This window comes from Vulpes lagopus, chromosome 19, assembly GCF_018345385.1.
Source record: "Vulpes lagopus strain Blue_001 chromosome 19, ASM1834538v1, whole genome shotgun sequence".
In the NCBI taxonomy this organism is placed as follows: Eukaryota; Metazoa; Chordata; class Mammalia; order Carnivora; family Canidae; genus Vulpes; species Vulpes lagopus.
Genome location: NC_054842.1, coordinates 2,838,022 through 2,860,707, shown reverse-complemented (window position 1 = coordinate 2,860,707; position 22,686 = coordinate 2,838,022). Strand labels below are relative to the sequence as shown.

The 22,686-nt window shown below is 39.5% G+C and overlaps 1 protein-coding gene across 2 annotated transcripts in view; it reads left to right on the top strand.

Annotated features, from left to right (window-relative positions):
- Positions 1-14,797, top strand: part of ABHD5 (abhydrolase domain containing 5, lysophosphatidic acid acyltransferase) — a 33,236-nt gene extending 18,439 nt beyond the window's left edge. For both annotated transcript variants that reach the window (XM_041734251.1, XM_041734252.1), the window contains exons 4-7: positions 6,552-6,706; positions 8,993-9,104; positions 11,804-11,990; positions 12,559-14,797. In XM_041734251.1, the coding sequence (XP_041590185.1) occupies positions 6,552-6,706; positions 8,993-9,104; positions 11,804-11,990; positions 12,559-12,648 (544 nt within the window). In that variant the 3' untranslated portion in view covers positions 12,649-14,797. The remainder of the gene's footprint in view (positions 1-6,551; positions 6,707-8,992; positions 9,105-11,803; positions 11,991-12,558) is intronic.
- The last annotated feature ends 7,889 nt before the right edge of the window (positions 14,798-22,686 follow it).

Below are 22,686 nucleotides of genomic sequence, written 5' to 3'. Positions count from 1 at the left end.
TGGAAGCTGTTCCATGGCCTACTTTGTGGCAGTGGTCACGTATTTTCCCAATTTTGGAAACTGAGCATTCAGCATTCAGCTGTTGTGGTGCTTTATGTAAAAGCACCTGGATGATTCCTCCATTGAAATACTGGTGATGGGGGATCCCTGGGTGGCTCAGTCGTTTAGTACCTGCCTTTGGCCCAGGGCGCAATCCTGGAGTTCCAGGATCGAGTCCCACATTGGCCTCCCGGCATGGAGCCTGCTTCTCCCTCCTCTTGTGTCTCTGTCTCTGTCTCTCTGTCTCTCTATCATGAATAAATAAATCTTTAAAAAAAATATTGGTGATGACTGAAATACTCTAACATTATATTCTAGCAGGTTGGATGTGTTTACAGAATGTTGAGTGCCTATGTATTTAGAAGGCTTACGGTGTGCTGGGGAAGAGACACGACTTAACCACGTAAGGAGCAGAAAGCTGCTAAGGGTTGTAAAAGGGAGTGGGCAGGTCTGTGAGAACTCTTGATGAGAACCTGGCCCAGTGTAGTACCTTAAAGAAGTGCAATGTAAGCTGAGGTTGAGTCCCAAAGGGGAGTAGCAGGAGAGCATTCTAGGCAGTGGGGACAGAAATTGCTAGGTGGACATGTGGGCTATTCAGGAAAGGCCATGTGACTGGTGAGCAGAGAAGTTATGAACTGGTTTGTAGTTGGGTCCTAGCCCCACTCCCATGTTTCATCCCCCCGAATGACCTTCCTTTCTCTCTGTTCTCTTACCATGATGTATAATACTTAGAGATGCCATTGTGGTTTCACTTGTAAATTAATGTTCTGTGTCACAATCTAGGGCCACTTGTGAAATGAGGTGTTGTGGGCTGCCATTCTACTAAACCTTCATCAAGCTGTGTCTGATCCCCTTAAGGTGGGCATGGGGAGAGAGTAAAGTAAGCCAGCAATAATAGCCAAACATGTCCTCTCTTTCCTTTTGTCTGCGCACTCACTTTTTGCTGTTAATTTTCCTTTCCTTCTGGCCCCTACTGTTCAGGACATCATAAACAGCTTGTTATAAACTAAGTAAAAAGAGACTGTAAAAAGTTGTATTAACCTAGAGAGTGTTTAGCAGAGAGAAAAAAAATACAATAGAAGAGGTTGCAACTGGTCTCTACTTCTGCACTAAATGACTTTCAGATCATCTGACCTTGCAACCTTGCCTGGCTCTGGTTCCTGACTGTACAGAGCTGGGTGGAGCATTTCCTGTCAGTCTATCTTGAGAAGAAAGGCTGCTCTACACCTGAAGTTGGAGATCTTTAGTTTGTTGTTCTCTAGGTCTGTTGCATTCGCATTCGCATCCTCCCCGCAGGGGCTTGGAGCCTACAGGGAAATACCTGGGGCGAACTTCACTTTGAGAATGCCTTGTTTGTACGCTGACTGGAGTTCTTCCTGTTCCTTTTCCTTGTTCTGTAAGTGGGTCCTATAGATTCCCTTTTGCATTTTGGTTCTGGATCTGATTGTTCTTCTGTTGTATTATTTCTGGCTGGTGGTTGACCTTAAAGCTCATGAAAGTCAGGTGTATATAATATACTTAGTGAGCGTTCAGACTCAGCTATCCCAGCCTGTTGGAACAGATGTTATCCACTGCTTTGCCCTTTAGGCTGTAATCTGCTCACCCTCTTCAAATTCAAGACCTACCCTGATGACTAGACTGAAGAAGAATGCCTCTTTAAATGTTTGGAAACTGATGGGCTGTTTTCCTATTCCTGCTCTGCCAGTTCTTTTCCTGTAGTTTGAATCAGTCTCTTGATTCTTGACAAAGATGTCTGATAGGATGATTCACCTGTGCTGTCTGGCTAGACCCATTCCTCACTCCAGGATATGAACTAACAATTGCGTCATGCTGTCCTTTATGGAATATTAGAAGCTTAGTTCTAGATTACTGTAATAGTTTAGATTTAAACCAAAGAACTAAAAAAAAATTAAAAAAAATAAAATAAAAAAATAAACCAAAGAACTTCGGTTTCTTTAAACCAAAGAACTTCTATCAGATGAGATAATCTTTTTACTAGAAGAGTTGGTGAGAAGATCACCTGGGAACTTCATCTGGTGCAACGCTATAATAACCTGTGAGCCAAAACCTGACTGATCATGCTTTCCTGAAGAATAAAAGTTAAATTACTCATTGCTCACATGGTTCTAGCCATCGTCTTCCTGTGCTCCCTGAAAAAAAAAGTCTTCTCTAGTAGTCTTCCTAGTTTTGCTACTATCAGTAGCTAACATTTACTGGACATTTATTATTCAAAGCCACAGCTTAAGTGCTCTGGATGGTCTCTCTTTTGAATAAGTCTTACAACCAAAAATAAGCAACAGTTATTTTCTGAGGCCTTTTACATGTAGAGATGCAGATGATATATAATTCCAGTTCAGACAATTCTGCAGAGCTTTTAAAAAATTATTTTTGGGACACCTAGGTGGCTCAGCGGTTGAGCCTCTGCCTTCGGCTCAGGGCATGATCCTGCAATTCTGGGATCAAGTCCCACATCGGGCTCCCTGCATGGAGCCTGCTTCTCTCTCTGCCTGTGTCTCTGCTTCTCTCTGTGTGTCTCTCATGAATAAATAAATAAAATATTTTTAAAAATTATTTTCAAACTTTTTGGATTGTAACTCCTCAGTAAGAATTATATATGTATGTGTCTGAAATAAAAGTTTCATGGAATGATACTCATGCCTGTTACATATTTTTCTATTCCAAATTATACAATTAAAAAGACCACAAGGGCACCTGGGTGGCTCATTCAGTTAAGTGCCTCCAGCTCAGGTCATGATCCCAGGGTTCTGGCTCAGCCCCACTTTGAGCTTCCTGCTTGGTGAGGAGTGTGCTTCTCCCTCCTCCTCTGCCTTTCCTCTCCCCTCTTCTTGTGTGGGTGGTCCCTCTCTCTCTCTCTCAATAAATAAAATCTTAAAAAAAAAAAAAAAAAAAGACCACAGACTGACCCTGACTCTTAAGTAGATTTTACTACCCAATAATGGGTAGTGACATGCAAGATTCATATAAGAAATAACAGTGATGTTCTGTCATCTGGAGGGCCAGAAAAATCCAGACTGAACTATTTTTTTTTTTTAGGTTTTTAAATATTTTATTGAAAGAAAATGAACAACCAGGAATAATTTTATTTTTTCTGGAAAAACTAATTCTTCCAAAATTATAATGAAATTATTCAAGATTGAATTGCAACAGGATAAAATCGGCTTTTGAATGGTTTAGATACAACACATATCTGCAAAGCTAAATAAGCTTACTGATACTGAATCCTTTACATTAACTGAGTTTATTTTCATAGTACCAGTTGTTTTTATGTGTTATATAATCACTGAACAATATTTCAAAAATGATTTAAAATGACTGAAAAAGATCTCCAACATCTCCGAAATAAGCAAAATATCAGTTAGAATTCGAACATTTACCGTCTTCAAGAAAAAGATAAATGGCTTAATCATTATCTATTCCTATCAGATGAGTTGAGAATATGAATGCACTTAGAATTTTTGCTTGTTTTGCCAGCAAATATTGTACTACTTACTCACTGGTCTTAAACTTTCAATTCATATCCCACATCTTAATAATCCAGAGTTAAAGGCTTTCCACCATGATACTGGATAGCAGAGCTTCCTTGGGGCTATTAAGATGGGCCACCATTAGTAACTGTTTTAACCTTCACCGAACAGGCCTAGCCATCAATCTCTTTCCACCTGCACAATCACTCTGATTTGCAACAACGATAACACGATAACACGAGACCTGGATGAAAAGATCACGAAAAAAACGAATAAGAAATACCCTAGAAGTTATCATCTTCCTCTGGCAGAAAACCAGGGATTTTGTTTCTTTAACAGAGAGATCAGACACAGATTCAGTTCCTCTATGCAGCCATTGCTTATTGCATTTTTTTTTTTTTTTTTGCTTATTGCATTTTTTATCTCAATTTTAGATAAAAATGGAAATAGGGTTATGTGGGAAATTATCATCAACATCTAGAGAATCAAAAAACAAGATGAAACTTATTCTATGAGTATAGTTATTCTATAGTATAGGTTTTTTTTAAAAAAAGATTTTATTTATGAGAGAGAACAAGCTAAGGGAGGGGTAGAGGGACAAGCAGACTCCCCGCTGAATGAGGAGCCTGACACAGGGCTAGATCCCAGGACCCTGAGATCATGACCTGAGCTGAAGTCAGATGTTTAACTGAGCCACCCAAGTGCTCCTATGATTATAGTTTATAAAATTTGTATATTCTTATAGACAAAGACCAAAAGGAAACATGGAAAAAAATACTCCAGATGTTTACTGAATATCTACTATGTGCTAAGCTTCCTGCTAGGCTGAAGACACAAGACAGAACAATTGTTGGGTCAGTTAACTAACTCCCTTTAAAAAAAAAATCTTTTCTAGTATATATACCTTGCATAGTTTGTTAAACTGGCATTTAAAAAAAATTTTTTTAACTGGTATTTTTATCTAGGGATGCTAGTTTGAAGATCCATATTAAAGACATGCCAAAACTAAGGCAGAAACAAGGCAATTACTTAGCTAGAAGAGACTTGACCTTCTCATGTTTTCCTTTGTCCCCTCACCCCCTTAGGTTAGCAGGTCATTAAGAACATAGAACAGACTGGGCAGGATCCCCAAATGAATTCATAACAAAATTTAATTATCTTTTAGGGTAAGGCATTTTTTTAATAAAGAGTTCATTTTTCTCTTTAGGAGCTAAGTGAATAGTGAATAATACTAGCTATTTCCAACGGGAATTTCTGCTGCTTTCAACTGGGTGACTGTTTCATTAATTCCACTGATACTTCTGACATGCCTTTCCCTCGCCTCTTTTCCTCTCCCTCAGATCTTACTGTGGACTAATAAGAGGAATTTAGGAGGAAATCAATATCAGTTGGCCTGTGCCATTAAAGAATAAAACAAATTCCTTTCCATCACTCTTCCCATATTTTAGGAGAAAATAGTCTCCTAAAACTTTTAAGCAGTGAAGGCACTCTTAAGGATATGGAAATCTCACTTAACATGTATCTCCACCCAAATTGGTAGTTACATTCTCCACATTTCATCGATGTTCTGAAATTTAGAGTATAGGGTTAGGACTGGCCTAGAGTTAATAAAAGTTAAGTTTTACCTTTACTGAGATGTTATCTTGTGTTGCTTGGCCTGTTCTTAGGAGATAGATCTGTGTACCCAATGGCTTGTTGGCATTGGTTATTATGCTGGAGTCAGGGAATGGATTTTAGCCCTGCTTCTACATGTCCTAAAGCAGGCCACATGGTGTGTCTCAGCTTCCTTCTCATCTTTGAAGTGAAAGGCTGGACTGAGTATTCTCCAAGAGCCCTTGGAGCTCTGGGTCTCTGCTCTAAGGCTTTCTCTTTGAGAAAATGCAGTCAAAAACAAAGGCCTCATTAATAATTCATCCTTATCTGTGGTGGCAAAAATAATAAAACATTTTATATTGGGAATAATAGCCATCTGTGCTCATGTTCTGGTTTCAGTTATGACTTAGGAAAGGGACCTTAGAATCATTAGAATGGGAAAGGGACCTTAGAATCAAGGATGAATCAGTTCATCCTTGAGAAGGTTTTGGTGGCATTTGTTGGCCGTTGGCCTTTTTGGTTATAGTTGAGTATCATTTGTATCATGAGGACCTTTATGCCTTATTTAGGAGCTGTATGACATAATATCATGATGCAGGCACATGGAAGTATTGTTGATAGCTTTGGTTTTCCCTCATCAGGAAGAGGTTTTCATAAGATGGAAAAATTAAAACTATTAGTGATACAAAAACAATTTTATATAAGATTTGGAAATTTTCTGTCTCTTTGGTCAGTAAAGAAGAAAATTAGGAAAGGGTTAGGAACAGAGTCTAATGTCAGTATATCATGATATTGTGTGTAGGGTAGATACGCTCATGTTCACCAATCTAGAATCCCAAACTAGGGGAAATTTCAGCCCATATTATTACATTATCTCTGTGTTTGTGGAAAGTTCATTTAAAAGTCCTTTTGAATCCATCTAAAGTGCTAATGCCTCTTACATTTTTAGAATGATTGATTCACAGGGGTAACTGTTGTTGGTGTCCAAAGCTATTTTATAAGTAATATTAATCTTCAGTGATTTCTGCAGTGTCAGCCTTGTGCTATATGCAACCATTGGACTTTTCTGAGTGGACAGTGATCTGTATTCTCATTGGAGTATAGCTTCAACAACAACAAATACCATTCCTCAAGAGTAGCCACATGGTTATGTGCCCTTCCACACACCCTTTATTATCCACATTTACATATATGAAAAAGGATGCTCTCTTCCTACCATACACCTCTCAGATCCTACCAAATCTGCAAGTTTACATGTAATAAGAACATGATGAAAAAAAGAACGTGATGTAATTGGTCAGCCATTAGTCTTCTCTTTAATGTGAAGGTTTTTGAAGGTGGTTTATGCTGCCTTTGCTTCATAAATTGTGTTAATTCTTTAGAGTCCTAGGGTGAGTTTGCCAAATGAAATTATATCTGTTCTTCCTTCAACAGGGTTAATCATCTCATTTTAGTGGAGCCTTGGGGTTTTCCTGAGCGACCAGACCTTGCTGATCAAGACAGACCAATCCCAGTGTGGATCAGAGCCTTGGGAGCAGCACTGACTCCCTTTAACCCTTTAGCTGGCCTCAGGATTGCAGGACCCTTTGGTGAGTGCTTATATCTGTATCCTAGGAAAGCAAAATGTTTAGATTGGTAGTAGGGGAGTATTTACTGATGGCCATTGTTAGAGTCTTAAAAAACAAACTGAATCTTTCTCTCCTCCTCCTCTTAATTACTAAGTTCCTTTTTTTCCTCCTCTAAAAAGTAACAGTCCATGCATCAAAATAATGAAACCAGGATAATCTCAAAGAGGAATCTTTATATGGCAAATATTGGAATTAGCAAAACTGAGAAGGTGGGAAATGCTGCCGTTGGGGTTAGTCAGCCCAGGGTATGGGGAGAAGTGCAGCATGTTGACTTGTTGGGGACATTAGAGAGCCTTTGGCTAGTTGATGATACGCTGCTGGCAGATCACAAAGCCTGACTTGATTGCCCATGGGGATAACATGTACATATGCTCAGGTCCTCAGATTTCTTTCTTGCCCCATAATGTTAGAATGTTAAGAACATAAAATCATCCTTTTCCACAGACATTTTAGGGACTCCTGATTAGTGTTTCTGGTCATATTTTACCAGTGTTTAGTCTCTGATGTAATTTTATTTGATTCTCAGCTCCTCTGTCTTCACCCAAAGCCAGGGGAATTTCTTTCCCTCATTGTCACCAGTGGTGATGGTTTGGACCTCCACTTTCCCTCCTATAATTTTGTATCAGTGAGGAATGCTTTTAGCTGCAAGTAGCTGAACACCTAAGTGGTTTAAACCATAGGACCTTTCATTATTTCCTTAACAAGCAGGCTAGAGGCAGGTGGTTTTAGCATTTGTTCTAGTAGCTGGCTCATTGATGTTGAGGTTTGTGCCTGCAACTGTGACTCTCTTGATCTTTTTCTTCTTGGTGGTTGATGGCTGCTATGGCAAAAAGCCTCCATTCCACAGAGCAGCACTCTGAGCAAGAAGAAAGGAGAGAATAGAAAATGGTCTTCTCTGCATAATGCTTTATCAGGGAAGACAGCCTTCCTTGGAAGGCCCCAGCAGGCCTCCTTATGTCTCTGTGCACCCCTAGTTCTTCCACTAGCAAAGAAGAATACATTTGTGTGGCTGATCAATTATCACTTGTTGCCAGGAGCTGGAGTGAGGGCCCCACTTTCCTGGGCATGTTGCTGCCTAACTGATAGGTAAGAGTCAGGTTCTGTTAGATGAGAAGAGAGGCATGGGGGTAGGGAGGGAGTTGGAATAACTGCTGCGGAGGGGATAGTAGATTCTGCTACCTACCCTCTACCCAGGCCCGGCCCCTCTTTGCTCTCATGCCTCTGTTTGGGATAGGGAGAACCTTGGACTACACAGGGATTGGGTTGGTGACTACACCATACTCCCTCAGTGCTCTGACAGCCTATCTTCCTCACCCCTCCTGGGTAGAGCCACTCCTCTTAGGTGCCTGGTCCTCCTTTGATGGGCTAGTTAAGAACTTCATTCAGTCTGTACAGTCTTGATTGTGCATAATTACAGTTATACAGGGAATAATTAAGGAAAGAGTTACAGTATGAAAAGAAACTAGGAGACAGTGGTTGGGGAGGGAGGGTACCTGGGAGGGGCCCTCTCATGCAATACCCTCTGTCTCCCACTATTGCTTGTACATGGTTGGGGTTGGGCATGATCTAGAATATCAGCATCATAAGCATTCTCCATGGAGCTGTACAGTTCCTTCAGAGGTAGGAAGGAAGACCAATAAAGAAGTTAGACCTTGTTAGACTAATGGGCAGTGATAACAGAAAGGGAAACTGGCTAGTCCCTGGAGCCCCAAGAGGGAAAATAGTGACCAGATGGAGGCTTCTACTCTTCATCCTTTTTCCTCTGGGCAAAGGATGCCCTACCTCTCACCTCACAAGTGGATGGCATTAGCCACGAGGATTGACTACGTCCTACGCAGAAACCCTGGATTTATTTTTCCACAGAAAGACTTGTGTATTCCAGTTTACTCCATTTAAATACTAATGTGTTAAAATTTGTGGGAGAAATACAAGTTAAGGTAACTCAAACTGCTCTGTTCACCTGCCATATTTAATAGAATTTATTTGCCTACAAAGACAAGTCTTAGAAAATTAACTTGTATGTTTTGGGCTCCTGAAGTGCATCTATAAGGCAATATACAATATTCTTTACCTCTTATTTTAATTCTTAGGGAACTTGAGGAGAGCAGCTTCTAGGATCTGTGCTCGTTTCTACCTAAATTATATATTTAAATACACGTAATTTTACTCATTCTATAAGAAACACAAAACCTTTCTGTTAGTCTGTCAGTAAACTATAACTTAAAACATTTGTTTTCTGTTATGTAGGCTTAAGTCTAGTGCAGCGTTTAAGACCTGATTTCAAACGGAAGTATTCTTCAATGTTTGAAGATGACACCGTGACAGAGTACATCTACCACTGTAATGTGCAGACTCCAAGGTAAGGATTAGGATTCTGAATTTACCCTGTTAGTGTTTTACACTTTTGTGTGTATGGGAATACTCTAGGAGATTTTTATTAGTAGTTAACTGACTAGTACTTCTTAATTTACACATGTATTCATAGAGTGCCTACTACGTAAAACAATTGTTTTACATGTTACAAACTGGATGCTAATGAAAGACTGAGAAGCAGGAGGTCCTGTCTTCCCCAGAATTGCTTATGGATAAGTTGAGGAAGCTTTGGTCCTGGACCTCTGAGAGGTGGTTAGAGTTGAGAGATGAAGAAGAATTTCAAATAAAACAGCATTTCCACACTGAGTATGCATGTTCTACAAAAAAAAAAAGGGCTGCTGAATTAAATAAAAGTTAATGGTTTTCTGTACTGTGGATCTTCTTAGAAACTTTTGCTATATGCCAAAAGGGTATTTAGTCTCCCAAGTGTCTGGGAGATGCCATTCAGCATGGTTCCAGTTCACATGATGACTACACCCCTCTTTTGCTGAGCACGTTTTAGTGACCCTGAATCAGCATGAGAAGCACTGCTGCAGTGAGTGAAGAGTGAGTGAGGCCTGGAAGATGGGGGAGGGGGACTTTACAGGTGTTTTGACAGTGATTAGAAAAGGGGAGAAAGAAGGAGGAAGAGCAAGAGCATGTGAGCCCAGAAGCCACAGGGAGCAAGAGGGCCAAACAAAGGTGTTTCCTGTTTTTTAAAATATATGACTTATGAACATTAGATGTAAGGTACCACTGGAGAAAGCCTGAAGATAGTAGGGAGCTGGAAGAAGCCTGGAAGATAAGACCCTGGAGTTGCCAGGGAGAGGGTCTAGCAGGTAGTAAGCAGAGAGCTCTGCTTCTCATGCTTCATGGTGTACCAGAATTACTGGGGGAGCTTATCTAAAATGTGATTCCTGAGCCCTGTTCCTAAGACTAACTCAGTGGTTCTGGGCTGCATCTTTACAAATGCTTCAGATGATTCCTATGTAGGTGGACCGTAGGCCACACTTCAGAACCTTGAAGTGGTACTTCAGCTTTTCCAGGCTTGAGACTTGGGTACAAAGCCAAAAGACTCAGGGCAGAGCCACTTCCCTCTGTTGGCAGAGAACACGCACACCTGCTTTATTAAAGGGTCGAGGCTGTGGCCGCTATCAGGATGGAGCCAAAGTCTTAGTCTTTTCAATACTATACATTAGAGATTCTCTGGAGTGAAGGAGGCTGGAAAGGTTTGCGGTCCTGAAGACATTTGACGTTTTATGACTCACTAGGCTGGGTCTGGTATACTAGGGCTTCATGCTCTACTGACTTGTTCCAACAGTATTTAGTGGTCAGTCCCAGGTACATCATCTGTTTTCTTGCTTGGTCTCTGTGCTTATTCTTTACTTCCATTTCAGGATTACATGTGCCTATGTAGTGGTAGTTTATTGTCCTTCTTGTGATTGAACTTAATTCTTCATAGCAGACAATTCTGAGTTATTCCTAATATTGCAAGGAAACAGAAGTAACAGCAGAGTGGATCTATCCTGGCAGTTTTCAAAGTGTTTTGTGTTCTTTTGTGTGATAATCAGTCACGTGTGGCCACAAGAGAAAACACAGAGGCTCAAGAAAGCAAAGTTTATTATACTCACAGGTCCTAGAGAGGGAGGTCACTGAATGCCAGGAAAGGGTAACAGGGAAGCACCAGATTTTGGTCAGGTGGCAGAAAACAGCAGTGAAGAGAAAGCTGAGGCCAGAACTTTTATTGGGGGGGGGGGGGGGCTCTTTAGGAAAGGCAAGGCAGGGACATATGACAGATAGTTTAAGATTGGGTAGTTGAATAATTTGGTGGGCTCTTAAGATATAGGGATAGTTTCTCATTGCCTGGTAGCTGTGGCCCTAGGATAATGAAGGCAGAAGAATGTTGCCTCCTGGATGTGTGGGCGTACTGGAGAGGTATGGCTCTGGATTAGTTAGTTGCTACATGACAGCCACGTTCCCAGTTGAATTCTTTGCTGTGTCTCCAGGAGACACAGTCTCTCTCTAGCTAAAAAGGTTTTTATAAACATGAAACATGGGACGCCTGGGTGGCTCACCGGTTGAGTGTCTACCTTCAGCTCAGAGTGTGATCTTAGATTCCAGGGATTGAGTCCCACATCGGGCTTCCCTGCCTGGAGCCTGCTTCTCCTTCTGCCTGTGTCTCTGCCTCTCTCTCTCTCTGTCTCTCTCTCTCTCTCTCTCTGTCTCTCATGAATAAATAAGTAAAAAAAAAAAAAGAAAAGAAACCTTTTTATATGCAGAAAATATTATAAATACACAAAGAATACTTAATCTGCATTTCTTCTTATCTTGGTATTGGTTTTTTACTATTACAGGTAAAGAGCTGGTGCCATGCACATATTGAAAAGCTACCTTCTACATTTGAAACAAGTTACAGTAAAAAAAACATTTTAACTCTCCCCACAGGAAATTTAATAATGATAAGGTTGCATGTTTGATTTAGAAGAGGGTGACTTTTAATTATCTAGAGTTTAAAGCATCCTCGTTTTTCTAAAAGCATATATCTTCCGTGGGGTTTGTTTCTTACACTTTCTAATATTTTCTGTTTAAGCTGAGGTTTGTCTTAAGTGAAGGGAGAAACTAAGTCTGAGTGTTTTCATGGAGGTGGGGGTACAGTACATATTCTTCCCCAAAAATCATATGTGTTTTGTTTTCCTTTTCCTTAAGTGGTGAGACAGCATTCAAAAATATGACTATTCCTTATGGATGGGCAAAAAGACCAATGCTCCAGCGAATTGGTAAAATGCACCCTGACATTCCAGTTTCAGTGATCTTTGGCGCCCGATCCTGCATAGATGGCAATTCTGGCACCAGCATCCAGTCCTTACGACCACATTCATACGTGAAGACAATAGTAAGTGTGTAGCTTAGTTTGAGTTTTCAGTTGTAGGTGAAACCTGCTGCATTATGTTTGCCTTCAGTGAGATTTCAGTTAGTCCCTGTGCTTTCAGATCTGAGTTAGACCAGCAGCCTGCATCAGGACCTGATGTCACTTGTGATGAGGGACAGGGCTTGCCCCACACACATCTTAATGTCTAAACTGGCCGTGCCTGTCCCTAGAGTTATGGCATCTCTAAGGTGGAGAGGAACATTCTAGTGGCACCTGACCAGCTCCCACCTCACAAGGCAGTGTGTTCTCATTTGGTTCATTGGATCTGCTGGCCCTGTCATTAGTAGTCAGTTTAGAATAGTTTTTTTGCATATAAGATTTTAGCAAGGCCCAATAGATTCTTCTCTTTATTCTCAGATTGTTTATTTGATGGATATACATGAAAGTTACTACAAATCAGTGCTGTTCATTGTTTTATGTTTTATTTCTGTATAGCTGTTCTCACTTTCATTGCTAAGTGTTTTTGCTTATATCATTGTGTTTTACTAAATGCCTTTGCTCACTGACCTTCCAACTCCTTTTCCTTTCCCAGGCCATTCTTGGGGCAGGGCATTATGTGTATGCAGATCAACCAGAAGACTTCAACCAGAAAGTGAAGGAGATCTGTGACACTGTAGACTGAGCACGCTGAAGAGAATGTGGGAGAGAGAGCCTGCAGACTGACATAGTTTCTCAGCAATACTGTGCATTCTACCGTGCAGAGTGAGGAATACCACAAAAGAACCAGGCAGGCTTCTTTACTGTACTTCGCACATATTTTCTTTATGAAGTTGCTGCTTGCACATTTAATCCAGTTAGTGCCTTCTAGAAGAATGGCTTTCCTTTCTCCTACACAAAATTGAAATATTCAAGAGTCTCCGAATCTAATTAGCTTTAATAAAAGGTTATTTGTCCCTCTGCTATACTGAAAAATTGTAATTTTTCAACAGAAATTTTTTTGATTTCTATCTATCTTTGCTATGTCAGGTACTTTTTATATTTCAATCTATATTGCCAATTTTAAAAAATGATTACTGGGTCTATTAATTTTATATACTGTAAAGGTGCACTTTATTTTCTTTGCTTGTATTTACCTTGTCTAATAACTGATATAGTTAATCACAGTTTCATGTGTTTTTATGTAAAAAGCTATCACTTGTTTAGAATCTTTCACTTCATTTTTGAAATGGAGTGAAGAGACAGCATTTTGGCTAAAAATATGGGAATTGATCACTAGCATTAATTTTTCTGATTTTCCTCTGTTGTTTAAGGCTACAAAGCCATGCTCAACATTTTAAATGTGGTCCATCCTGATGTATCTGCAGCAACAGAACTCCTTGAGATCTTTTATATGTGAAATAATTCTATACTTTCAGGGAAACATGACATTAGTATTTAAGTGATTTAAGTACCTAAAAGCCTTAACTAAAAGTTAGTCCTTTCTTCCCCCATTAATAAGATTCTTTTCATGAGCCAGGATGCAGCATAAGGAACAAATTGCCTTCTGAGGGGATATTAAGACTGCTATCTTCCAGTAAGCCGATCATATATTGTCATTAACCTTTAACTCCTGTAGATGGGTGCTAAAACTGGATTCCATTTTTAACCACTAAAATACAAAAATAGGTGGTGCTATTGCATCTCATGGCACCAGAAATGAGATAGCACTTGGTTATTGGGTTTTGTTTTTGTGTTTGAGGTTTGTGTTGATTAAATAATATACATACTTGAAGCTATGTATTATAAGAGCTATATAAGATTGATTGAACTGTTTGACAATAACTACCATCACGTGTAACACTTTCTTGCTGTTTTAAAATGGGGAAAAACTTTGAAACTGTGAAAGTTGCCACGTGGTAACTGGCTGCTGAGAAGACCCTCCAAAAAAGAAAATTGAATAGGACTGTCATTAACCAGGCTTCTTTGCTTCATGTTTTGTTAACATTGCTTGTCTAGGAGAAAGGTGGTTATGTAAATAAAAACAGTGAACTAGAGCAAATAATGATTTAATGTTTTTGACTATGGTGTTTTTTAGATGGTTAATTAGGAAATCTAGTTAGGAAATATAAGATTGAATCACTGTGGATTAACTGCCAGAAAGAGCAACTGTTCTATTTTCAACATTGTCTTCCCTACAAAGGAATAGGTAGATAGAGTGAAGCGCAAGAGATAGCTTTCCAGTGAACAGTTTGTCTCAGTTGGCACTTTAGCTAGGTAACTGCAAAACGTAGCATGAGAGCGAAGACATGTTGTCAGATCTCTCTACCTAAGAACAAAAGTAGCCTGTACTTTTCAGTTAGTATCTTAGAGTGCTAGCTCCAAACCTTTAAGTGGTGTACAAATAATTTGGGTAATATTTTTGTGTTTTTGACACACTCCAACTCTTACTTGGGTAAATGACAGTTTTTACTTGCACAGCAAGGTTTCTTCAAAGGAAACTTGGTCCCAGCTTAGTAAATAGAGTTCCTGGCCACAGATGTGTCAAGTGATTCGGGAAAAAGTTGTACCCAAATGTCAAGTGGAACATATTTTCCTACCAACTGATTTTGCTTTATTTGAGATATATTGTCGTAATTCTTTTTAGAAGTTAAATTTTCCCTTGGGTTATAGAATATGTAATTTTGTGAACATTGAGCAAGCAGAGAAGGTCAGAATCCTCAAATTCCTAAAAATAAGTAGGTGCTTAATGTTTTCTTAAAAATCTATTACAGTATTTGATCTTTGCTAAATTATGCACAATGTACTTTTAACTTTATTTTGCAGAATAAATTTTATTTTGATAGTTGCAACAAGTCAGCTGCTGTATATTTTCTTGAGTTTTTGGTATGGCCTCATCTGTTTATACTAGTTACTCATAAGACCATGGATCCAGTGTTGGTATAGTGACACGTGTTGGCATTGGGTGGGAAGGCTACTCTGCAGTATGCCGACCTCCATATGTGGTGGTTCCTGTGTTCATGCACCCTTAGTGTGATGTCTATTTCCTTCTAAAACTAATTTTCAAGAGAAAGTTTGCCTAGAGTTGGTTTCAGGATATTATTTAGAAAACACTTTTGAAGTGTCTCTGTTTATGTAGATATGTTATATATGTGTATATGCATATGTATTATATATGTATATAATTACATATATATTACATATATATAAGGGGCGTAATTATGTGGAAGAAAACGAAGTTCAATCCATTTCTCATACTGCATAAAAATAAAATCTGAATAGATCAGAGACCCAGCTGTGAAAATGAAGCCTAAATAAACCACAAGAAGATATGTATGAAGGAGGGAATCTGAGAGGAGGGAATATAATAATCTGAGAGGAGGGAAAACTTTCCTGTAACTGAAAATCCAGAAGCAATAATGGAAAAGTTTGCATCTTTTTTTAAAAAATTTTATTTATTTATTCATGAGAGAGAGACAGAGATACAGGCAGAGGGAGAAGCAGGCTCCATGCAGGGAGCCTGACATGGGACTTAATCCTGGGTCCCCAGGATCAGGCCCTTGGCTGAAGGCAGCACTAAACTGTTGAGCCACCTGGGCTGCCCAAAAGTTTGCATCTTTAACTGAAGGTAAGAGTTTTGGATGGCAAAACAAAAAAGTTATAAGGTAAACTGGCAAAAATATTTGCACTGTTTGTTACAGAGGGTCCACATAGCTCTAATATATGAGAAATTTTAAAACTTTAAGAAGAATAGGCAAAAAGCTATGAAGAAACAGTTTCTGGAAAATAGAATGCAAATAGCCCTTAAACATAGGAAGGCATGCTTTCTAAGAGAAGGGCAAATTTCAGCTACTAAGATACCATTTCTTATCTGGTCAGGTGGGGGACAATCCAAGTTACACAATACACTGCTGTTGCTGAGATAGTGGGGAATCCACTCTGAAAATTATAAATTCCTATGAATGGAATTTGTTAATAAATAGCAAAATTAAGTATGAATTTGTTCCTTATCTGGGCAGTCTCACTTCTAAGAATCTATCTGAGACACCCTGGCAAAAATCTGAAATGGTATATGCACAAAGATCTTCATTATAACATGATAGCCACTAAAGATGGAGGCCTTCTAATTCTCCACTGAGGGCATTGATGGAAGAACCAATGGTACATCCATAAAATGGAATACATAGTAGGGAAAGGAAATGAGGATTCTTTCTGTAGACCATTCTAGAGTTACCTCTGGAGTAGAGGAAGTGAAGAATGGAATCTGTGGTATGCTACTTATTGTGCAGGAAAGGAAATGACAAATGAAATTTAATGCAGCAGAGAGTGTGTTAAACCAATAACTAATAAATCAGTTCCCTTTGTGGTAGTTTTAGGGAGCTGGACAGGGATGGCAACTGAATCTGTATCTTGTTTTATACTCTTTACTTTGGGATCCTTCAATGTTTTCTAATAAAAAAAAAAAAGAAAAGCAACTCTTAAAACTAAGACAAAGTTAACTGTATCAAGCTGGAGGTAAAACCACATATAGAATTTCTTCAAGTGACTTTAAAACCCACATTTTGTCTGCACTTCCCTAAGGAAATACATCCAACAGACCAAAAAATCACAAAGAAATCTTAAACTGCATTCAGTATTTTTGTTTTTAACAATGAGATTGACATCATCATTTTGAAACTTTGTTGATGATAAAACACATATTTATTATGTAAATGGAATTACAAACCAAGATTCTCAGCACAAAAGAGATACAAGACTCAAATAAAAACTCTGATTGTATATTTCAATTGGAAATACCAGTAACATGCTGTAATTTATTTTTCTTTTTCTGAAAAACACATATTACATAGTTTTGTCCCCTGAAAGGTCTTGAAGCAGTCACAGCCCAGTGGTGAGGCCCAGCCTGGCACCAAGATTGTCTCACTAAAGGGGCAGGGAAAGGATAAGATGAGGCTGGACCATCTTGTGCTTGAAAGCAAGGAACCAATCAGAGTAAGGTCATGTCAGAAGGACCCAGGAGCCAACTTAAAGGCTCCTGTTGGCCAAAGATGGAGCAATTTGAGCATATGAAAGGACAGTGGATTGACATATGAAATATATAAAAATCCATGAGATCATAATGATAGTTAAAAACAATAGATCACCTTTGGAGGTTCCAACCCATTATTTTTAAAATTGCTAACCGGAGAAATGAGACTTCTTGACCTCTTTTGTATATCAGGTTAACTGGATAAGGTTAACTGGAAAGTTCTTCACTTGAGAATCATAGCTAAATGCCAGAGAAATGATAAGATTAAGAAAGCACCATTTGTCACTTCTAGTGAAATAATGGATCTTGGTTGCTAACATGGTTAGATGAAAAGTTGATGGAAAACATTTTGTTGAATGGCTCATGTTGATAACCTGCAAACCTAGTGATCAATCTTAGTGCTACTAAAAAAGGAACAGCCAGAGGTTAATGCCTCCAATGTGTTTCAATAGCAAGGACCCAACACCAGCCACAATGAATTATTGGCTAAAACAAAATTGAACCTGAATGTAAATCAAGCTTCCACATCTATGATCAGTTTGTAAACACAGTATTGAATATGTTAAACAGCACACCAAATCCAGAATGTAGGAAATTCCGTGGGACAAATAACCCAGTTTATTCAACAAGTTGAAGGTATAAATGGATGGTGAGACTTAAAGACTGAGGGAAGCTTAAAGAACTTGTTTGAATCCTAATTGAACAAAAAAACATTTTAGACTTTTTTTGAGACAGAAAAGTTTAAGATGGATTTGATAGCAGATATTAAAGAATTACTAATTTTGTTGGATGAAATAATGGCATAGTGATTACGTTTGTTGTTTTTTAAAAGCGCTTATCCACTAGAGATACACACTAAAGTATTTGTAGTTGAAATTATGACTGGGATTTACCTAAAAATATTCTAGGAAAAAAAGGGGCAGGAAATAAAATGAGCAGGATGTTATGTTGAAGCTAAGGGACAGAAACATAGGGGCTTATATAGGGGTTTATTATTCTGTTTTACTATGCATGCTTAAGCATTTATATAATAGGAATTTAAGGATGGAAGAGAAAGGGAAAAGATTGGGGACTGCCAGTAGAGACAACTTTTTTTTTTTTTTGAAAAGAAAGAGCAGACAAGGAGGTAATAGCTAGAGGGGGATCCTGATGAATAACCCAGCAGAGAGTGGGGGAAGATGGTGCCACAGGAGAGAATGGTTGGGGTGATATATTAGCAAAGCTAAGAGCAAGTAGGAACTCTTAGATACTATTGGTAGGACTGTAAATAGCTATTACCCCTCGACAAGTAATTTATAATGGCAAAATTATAAATGCTACCTGACACAGCAGTTTGTTTGCAGTGTTCAATCTTACAAATACACCAGCACCAATGTGCAAAGATATATAGAAGATTTTCATTGCAGCATTGTAATATTAAAAGTCTGGAGCTCAGGGCACCTGGGTGGCTCAGTGAGTTAAGTGTCTCTGCCTTCAGCTCAGGTCTTCATCTTGGGGTCCTGGATCAAGCCCCAAATTTGGCTCCCTGCTCAGCAAGGAGTCTGCTTCTTCCTCTCCCTGTGCCCCTCCCCCTGCTTGTTGTCTCTTGCTTTCTCTCAAATACATAAATAAAAAGAAACGTCTGGGGGCCCAATATTTGATTAAATTCCAGTATATCCATATACCAGAATATTATACAGCCTTAAAAATGAGGTAAATATCAATATATAGGTATCAAATCTTCACATTGTATACCTGAAATTTATTTATATGCCAATAATAATGAAGCCGAAAAACATAGGTACATCCATAGATAGGTCTATCAATGACAATATGGAAAATTTTCAAAGTAATAAAAACAAAGATTTAAGAATAGTGTGTATATAATATGTTACACACATAAATAAACATATATGCACAAATGAATAAATACATATAGAATAATATGTGGCTCTGAAATCATGTAAAGATGTACTTTCCTGCTCATATAAATGGACAGTTTGGGGAGGATAAATATGTACCCAAGTTGGTTGCCAGTGGTAAGCTTTGAAGAAGGACAAGTGTGTTTTGTATGTTCTTGTAATTTTAGATCCTTGTGCATTCGTTATGTTTTGGTAAAAATATATAAATAGAAAAAAACCTTAGTTAATACCAAATATTAGTTAATATTAGTTAATACCAAATAGGTAAGAAAATAACTAACAGGGCTTTATACACCAGTTGTGGTATTATCCCCCAGAATGGGGGCAGAGGGACAGGTGTTCAGAGTTTGGAAGGCTATAAGCCTCAGTAATTTAATTATCAAAATTTAAGCTATAAAGTCATAATTGGTCTGTCTCTGTTCTAAAATAGAAACACAGTCTCAACATGAAACTGCCCTCTTCATTTGTTTAATTTTGCTTAAACTTGTTGCAAGGGGCACCTGAATTAGAGTATCTCTGTATCTCTGTATTATACTCCACATTTTTTTCTCTCTCCCCATCTCGTATGTACCACCATATCTCTCCTGCTATTTTTTTTTTTTCTCCTGCTATTTTAATGTTGAATTAGAAGTGATTAAAATGTATTTGTCTATTTCCTGGCTATAGCCTGGCTTTAGGATCACTTAATGAGATCAATTCCCAGATTTAAAATTGAAAAACATTCTTAGCGAGTGGTTTTCTAAATGAATGGGTAAGGAATGTTATTACACTATATATTTTAATCAAAAAAAAAAAAAATTCTGGGGGCGCCTGGGTGGCTGAGTGGGTTAAGTATCTGCCTTGGGCTCAGGTCATGACCCCAGAGTTCTGGGACTGAGTCCTACCTTGGGCTCCCTGCTCAGCAGAGAGTCTGCTTCTCCCTCTCTTTCTGCCCCTCCCCCCTACTCACTCTCTCTCAAATAAATGAATAAAATCTTTTTTAAAAATTCTGTATGCTCACTTAAGGCTTAAAAGGTTTCTGTGACGTGCCCATTAATTGAAAATTTAGAATAACTCATGCCTTGACAGAGGGGTCACTTGGCTGACAGATGTGAAGGCTGAGAGTTCCAAGTCGGGTTTACCACATCTTGTGACAATAGACACTTGTCATGGAGACAGGTATGGAGAGCTAAATGACCAGGCCTATTTTCTCCTTGGTGAGATCAGATGTGTTAGTCACAATGACCAAGGTAGAGAATAAGTGCCTCATAAACATGACTGCTATGTTCATCATGTTCATTATGAGGTGCTGCTTAGTTTTATCTATGAATTTTTTATAATTGGAATGTACAGCAATGGAAGTAGCAAAATGTGAGGACCAGGATGCCAGGCACAAATGACTGGTATTTCACCTTCCCGTGCCAAGCAGCTTGCTATCTGTCTGCTGATCTGTGAAAACCCCAGCAAATCTTGAACATGTATCACTTCAAGACTTGAAAAAGCTTCTCTCTGTGCAGTGGGTGGGACATCAGAGTTAGGGGACCTAGAGGGTCAAAGGTGGTGGAGGAGGGAGGCCTGGAGCTACCTGCAGGAGACCACTGATGGACAGCTGTCCGGTCTCTATGTGGCCCTCTTCAATAGCAGTTTTCAGCGATGATCTTAAGGGTGAAGCATCTCCTCTTCGCTTCTGAATGACCTCTCAGCTTTATGCGGCCAGGCACGGGAGATGTGAGCAGCTGACGCATCCTCCTTGGCAGCCAAAGATACTGCACTCAGAGCAATGAGGATCAAATTTGTGTGTCTGAGTCATCAAGGCTGCTTGTTACAAACGCAGAGCTGAGGCATTACACCCAAGAAAGTCTGATTCTGTAGATCTGTGGGCAGGACCTGGGAATCTACATTTTCAGCACACCCCCCCCCCCACACACACACACACACACACACACCTTCCCCTCAACCCATCTCTTCACTACATCTGACGCAGACATATCCATTGTTTGTTTGTTTCATCAGGTAGTTACTTGGGTTGGACTCAAACTGCAAATGCTATGTCTTGGTGGCAGCTGAGGTCTCAGTTCAATTATTTTATCCTTAGCTGTAGTCTGCCAGAAATTGGGGCAGAGATTATATTCAGACTCTGAGGCGCCTCTGTCTGGCTCTCTCCGTTCCAGGACTCTCCCTTCATTTTGCTGTGGCTGTGCTTGTCCTGAACTCTGTCCTCTGGATCTTGAAGCCAGAAAGACTGGTTTTCCCCCAGAGTTCTGGGCCCCTCCCTATCTTGTGGCCCTGAGTGATGGCCTTCTTGAAAGAAAGCTAAGAGTCGTGAAAAAGCTGTTCTCCACTCCTAGTATCAAGTCCTTTCCTAAATCTGCTTGCTTTTGTTCATTCTCCAGGCTTTCATGTGGTATTTCCTTTATACTGTCCAGTGGGCGTTTGCTCTTAGCAGGTGCACTGGTCCCCGGTAAGACCTTCCCCAGCTGTACTGGCAGCAGGGGTCCCGTTTTCCAGGGTTCTTTTGTACAAGTTTGAGACTTGGCTAGGTGGAGGCCTGTTGTGCTGTAAGACACACATATTATTTCTGTACTTCTTTACTTACCATCCGCCTGTTGTGGCCACATCTAGCAATCTGTGGATGTTTCACTTTACTGGAAAAATATAAGAATTAGCCAAGGCAGGAAAAGTGGTATGGTATTTGCACTGTTTTTAGAGAAGAGGCCCCACACTTAGCTGAGGTGAAAACCAAATATAGTTTGCAGTCAATATCCCCTCTGGAAACCACCGTTTCTGTCTTATCTCTCTAAAGCTGCTTTTTCTTTTCTTTTTCTTTTTTTTTTTTTGGCGCATCTATCTTTAGCTTTGACTAGCCTCATAGGCCTTGCTTACCCTGCCCACCAATGGTTCCAGGAACTTGCAACACTTCCCTGGTGCACTGTTTTTGGGCCCTCTGCCCTCTCTGGAATTTATTTCTCGTATTTATGGTTGGAGCCGTGCTGGTTCATTGTAATCTAATAGCCCCAGTGCTGTAAATTTTTACTAAGCCAACAAAAAGCAAAAATGGTTAAATGCTTGAGAAAAGCCAAATCCTCATAAATCAGGAAGGTTCCAACAATTTCAGTTGGTAAAGTACTGCAATACTCTGCATTACTCAGAATCCCAGGGCGTCAACTATAGGATAATATGAGTGAAGTCTGATTAGTCTGGAAATCAACAAAAATCTTGAGGTCCGGATGCTTTTCAACCTTTGCATTGCTGAGGGAAACTATTCATGGTTCCCTAAAACTAACCCATAAAAACTCTAAAAGGTGATGTTCCTGACACATTCTCTCCATGTCTACTGTGCTGATAACAAAGGAATTTGAAAATAATGATCTGAACTAATAAGGGGTTTATTTACTACACTGGCACTGAGGAAGCAGGTCTGGAATTCTGATAGTCACTGTCCTCTGATGTGTGAATTGGTGCATTGACATCTACCTCATCATTCATCTTTGGCCTGTGGGAACAGGAGCCAGCCATGAAGTCAGGTGTCACACACATACCATTCCTCCACTATTGGAGATACTGCTGAGAACCCAAGAGGAGAAACAAGGCCTGAGCCCTCAAAACAGCCCCCACTGAGCCTTGCACACAAAGCCCTGGATATGGGAAGATGCAGAGACCGTCTCAACAGAATGCAGCTGGCATTCTCACCACAGTTCCCAGTTGCTCTTTTTTATCTGCCAGGTGGCTTAGAAATGGATGTCAAAGCAAGAGTTTCCTGGTTCTTGGGAGACACTGAGCAGCAAGAAATAAGCTGGTACTTATTTCATCCTACCTGCTCTGTGTATCTCAGGAG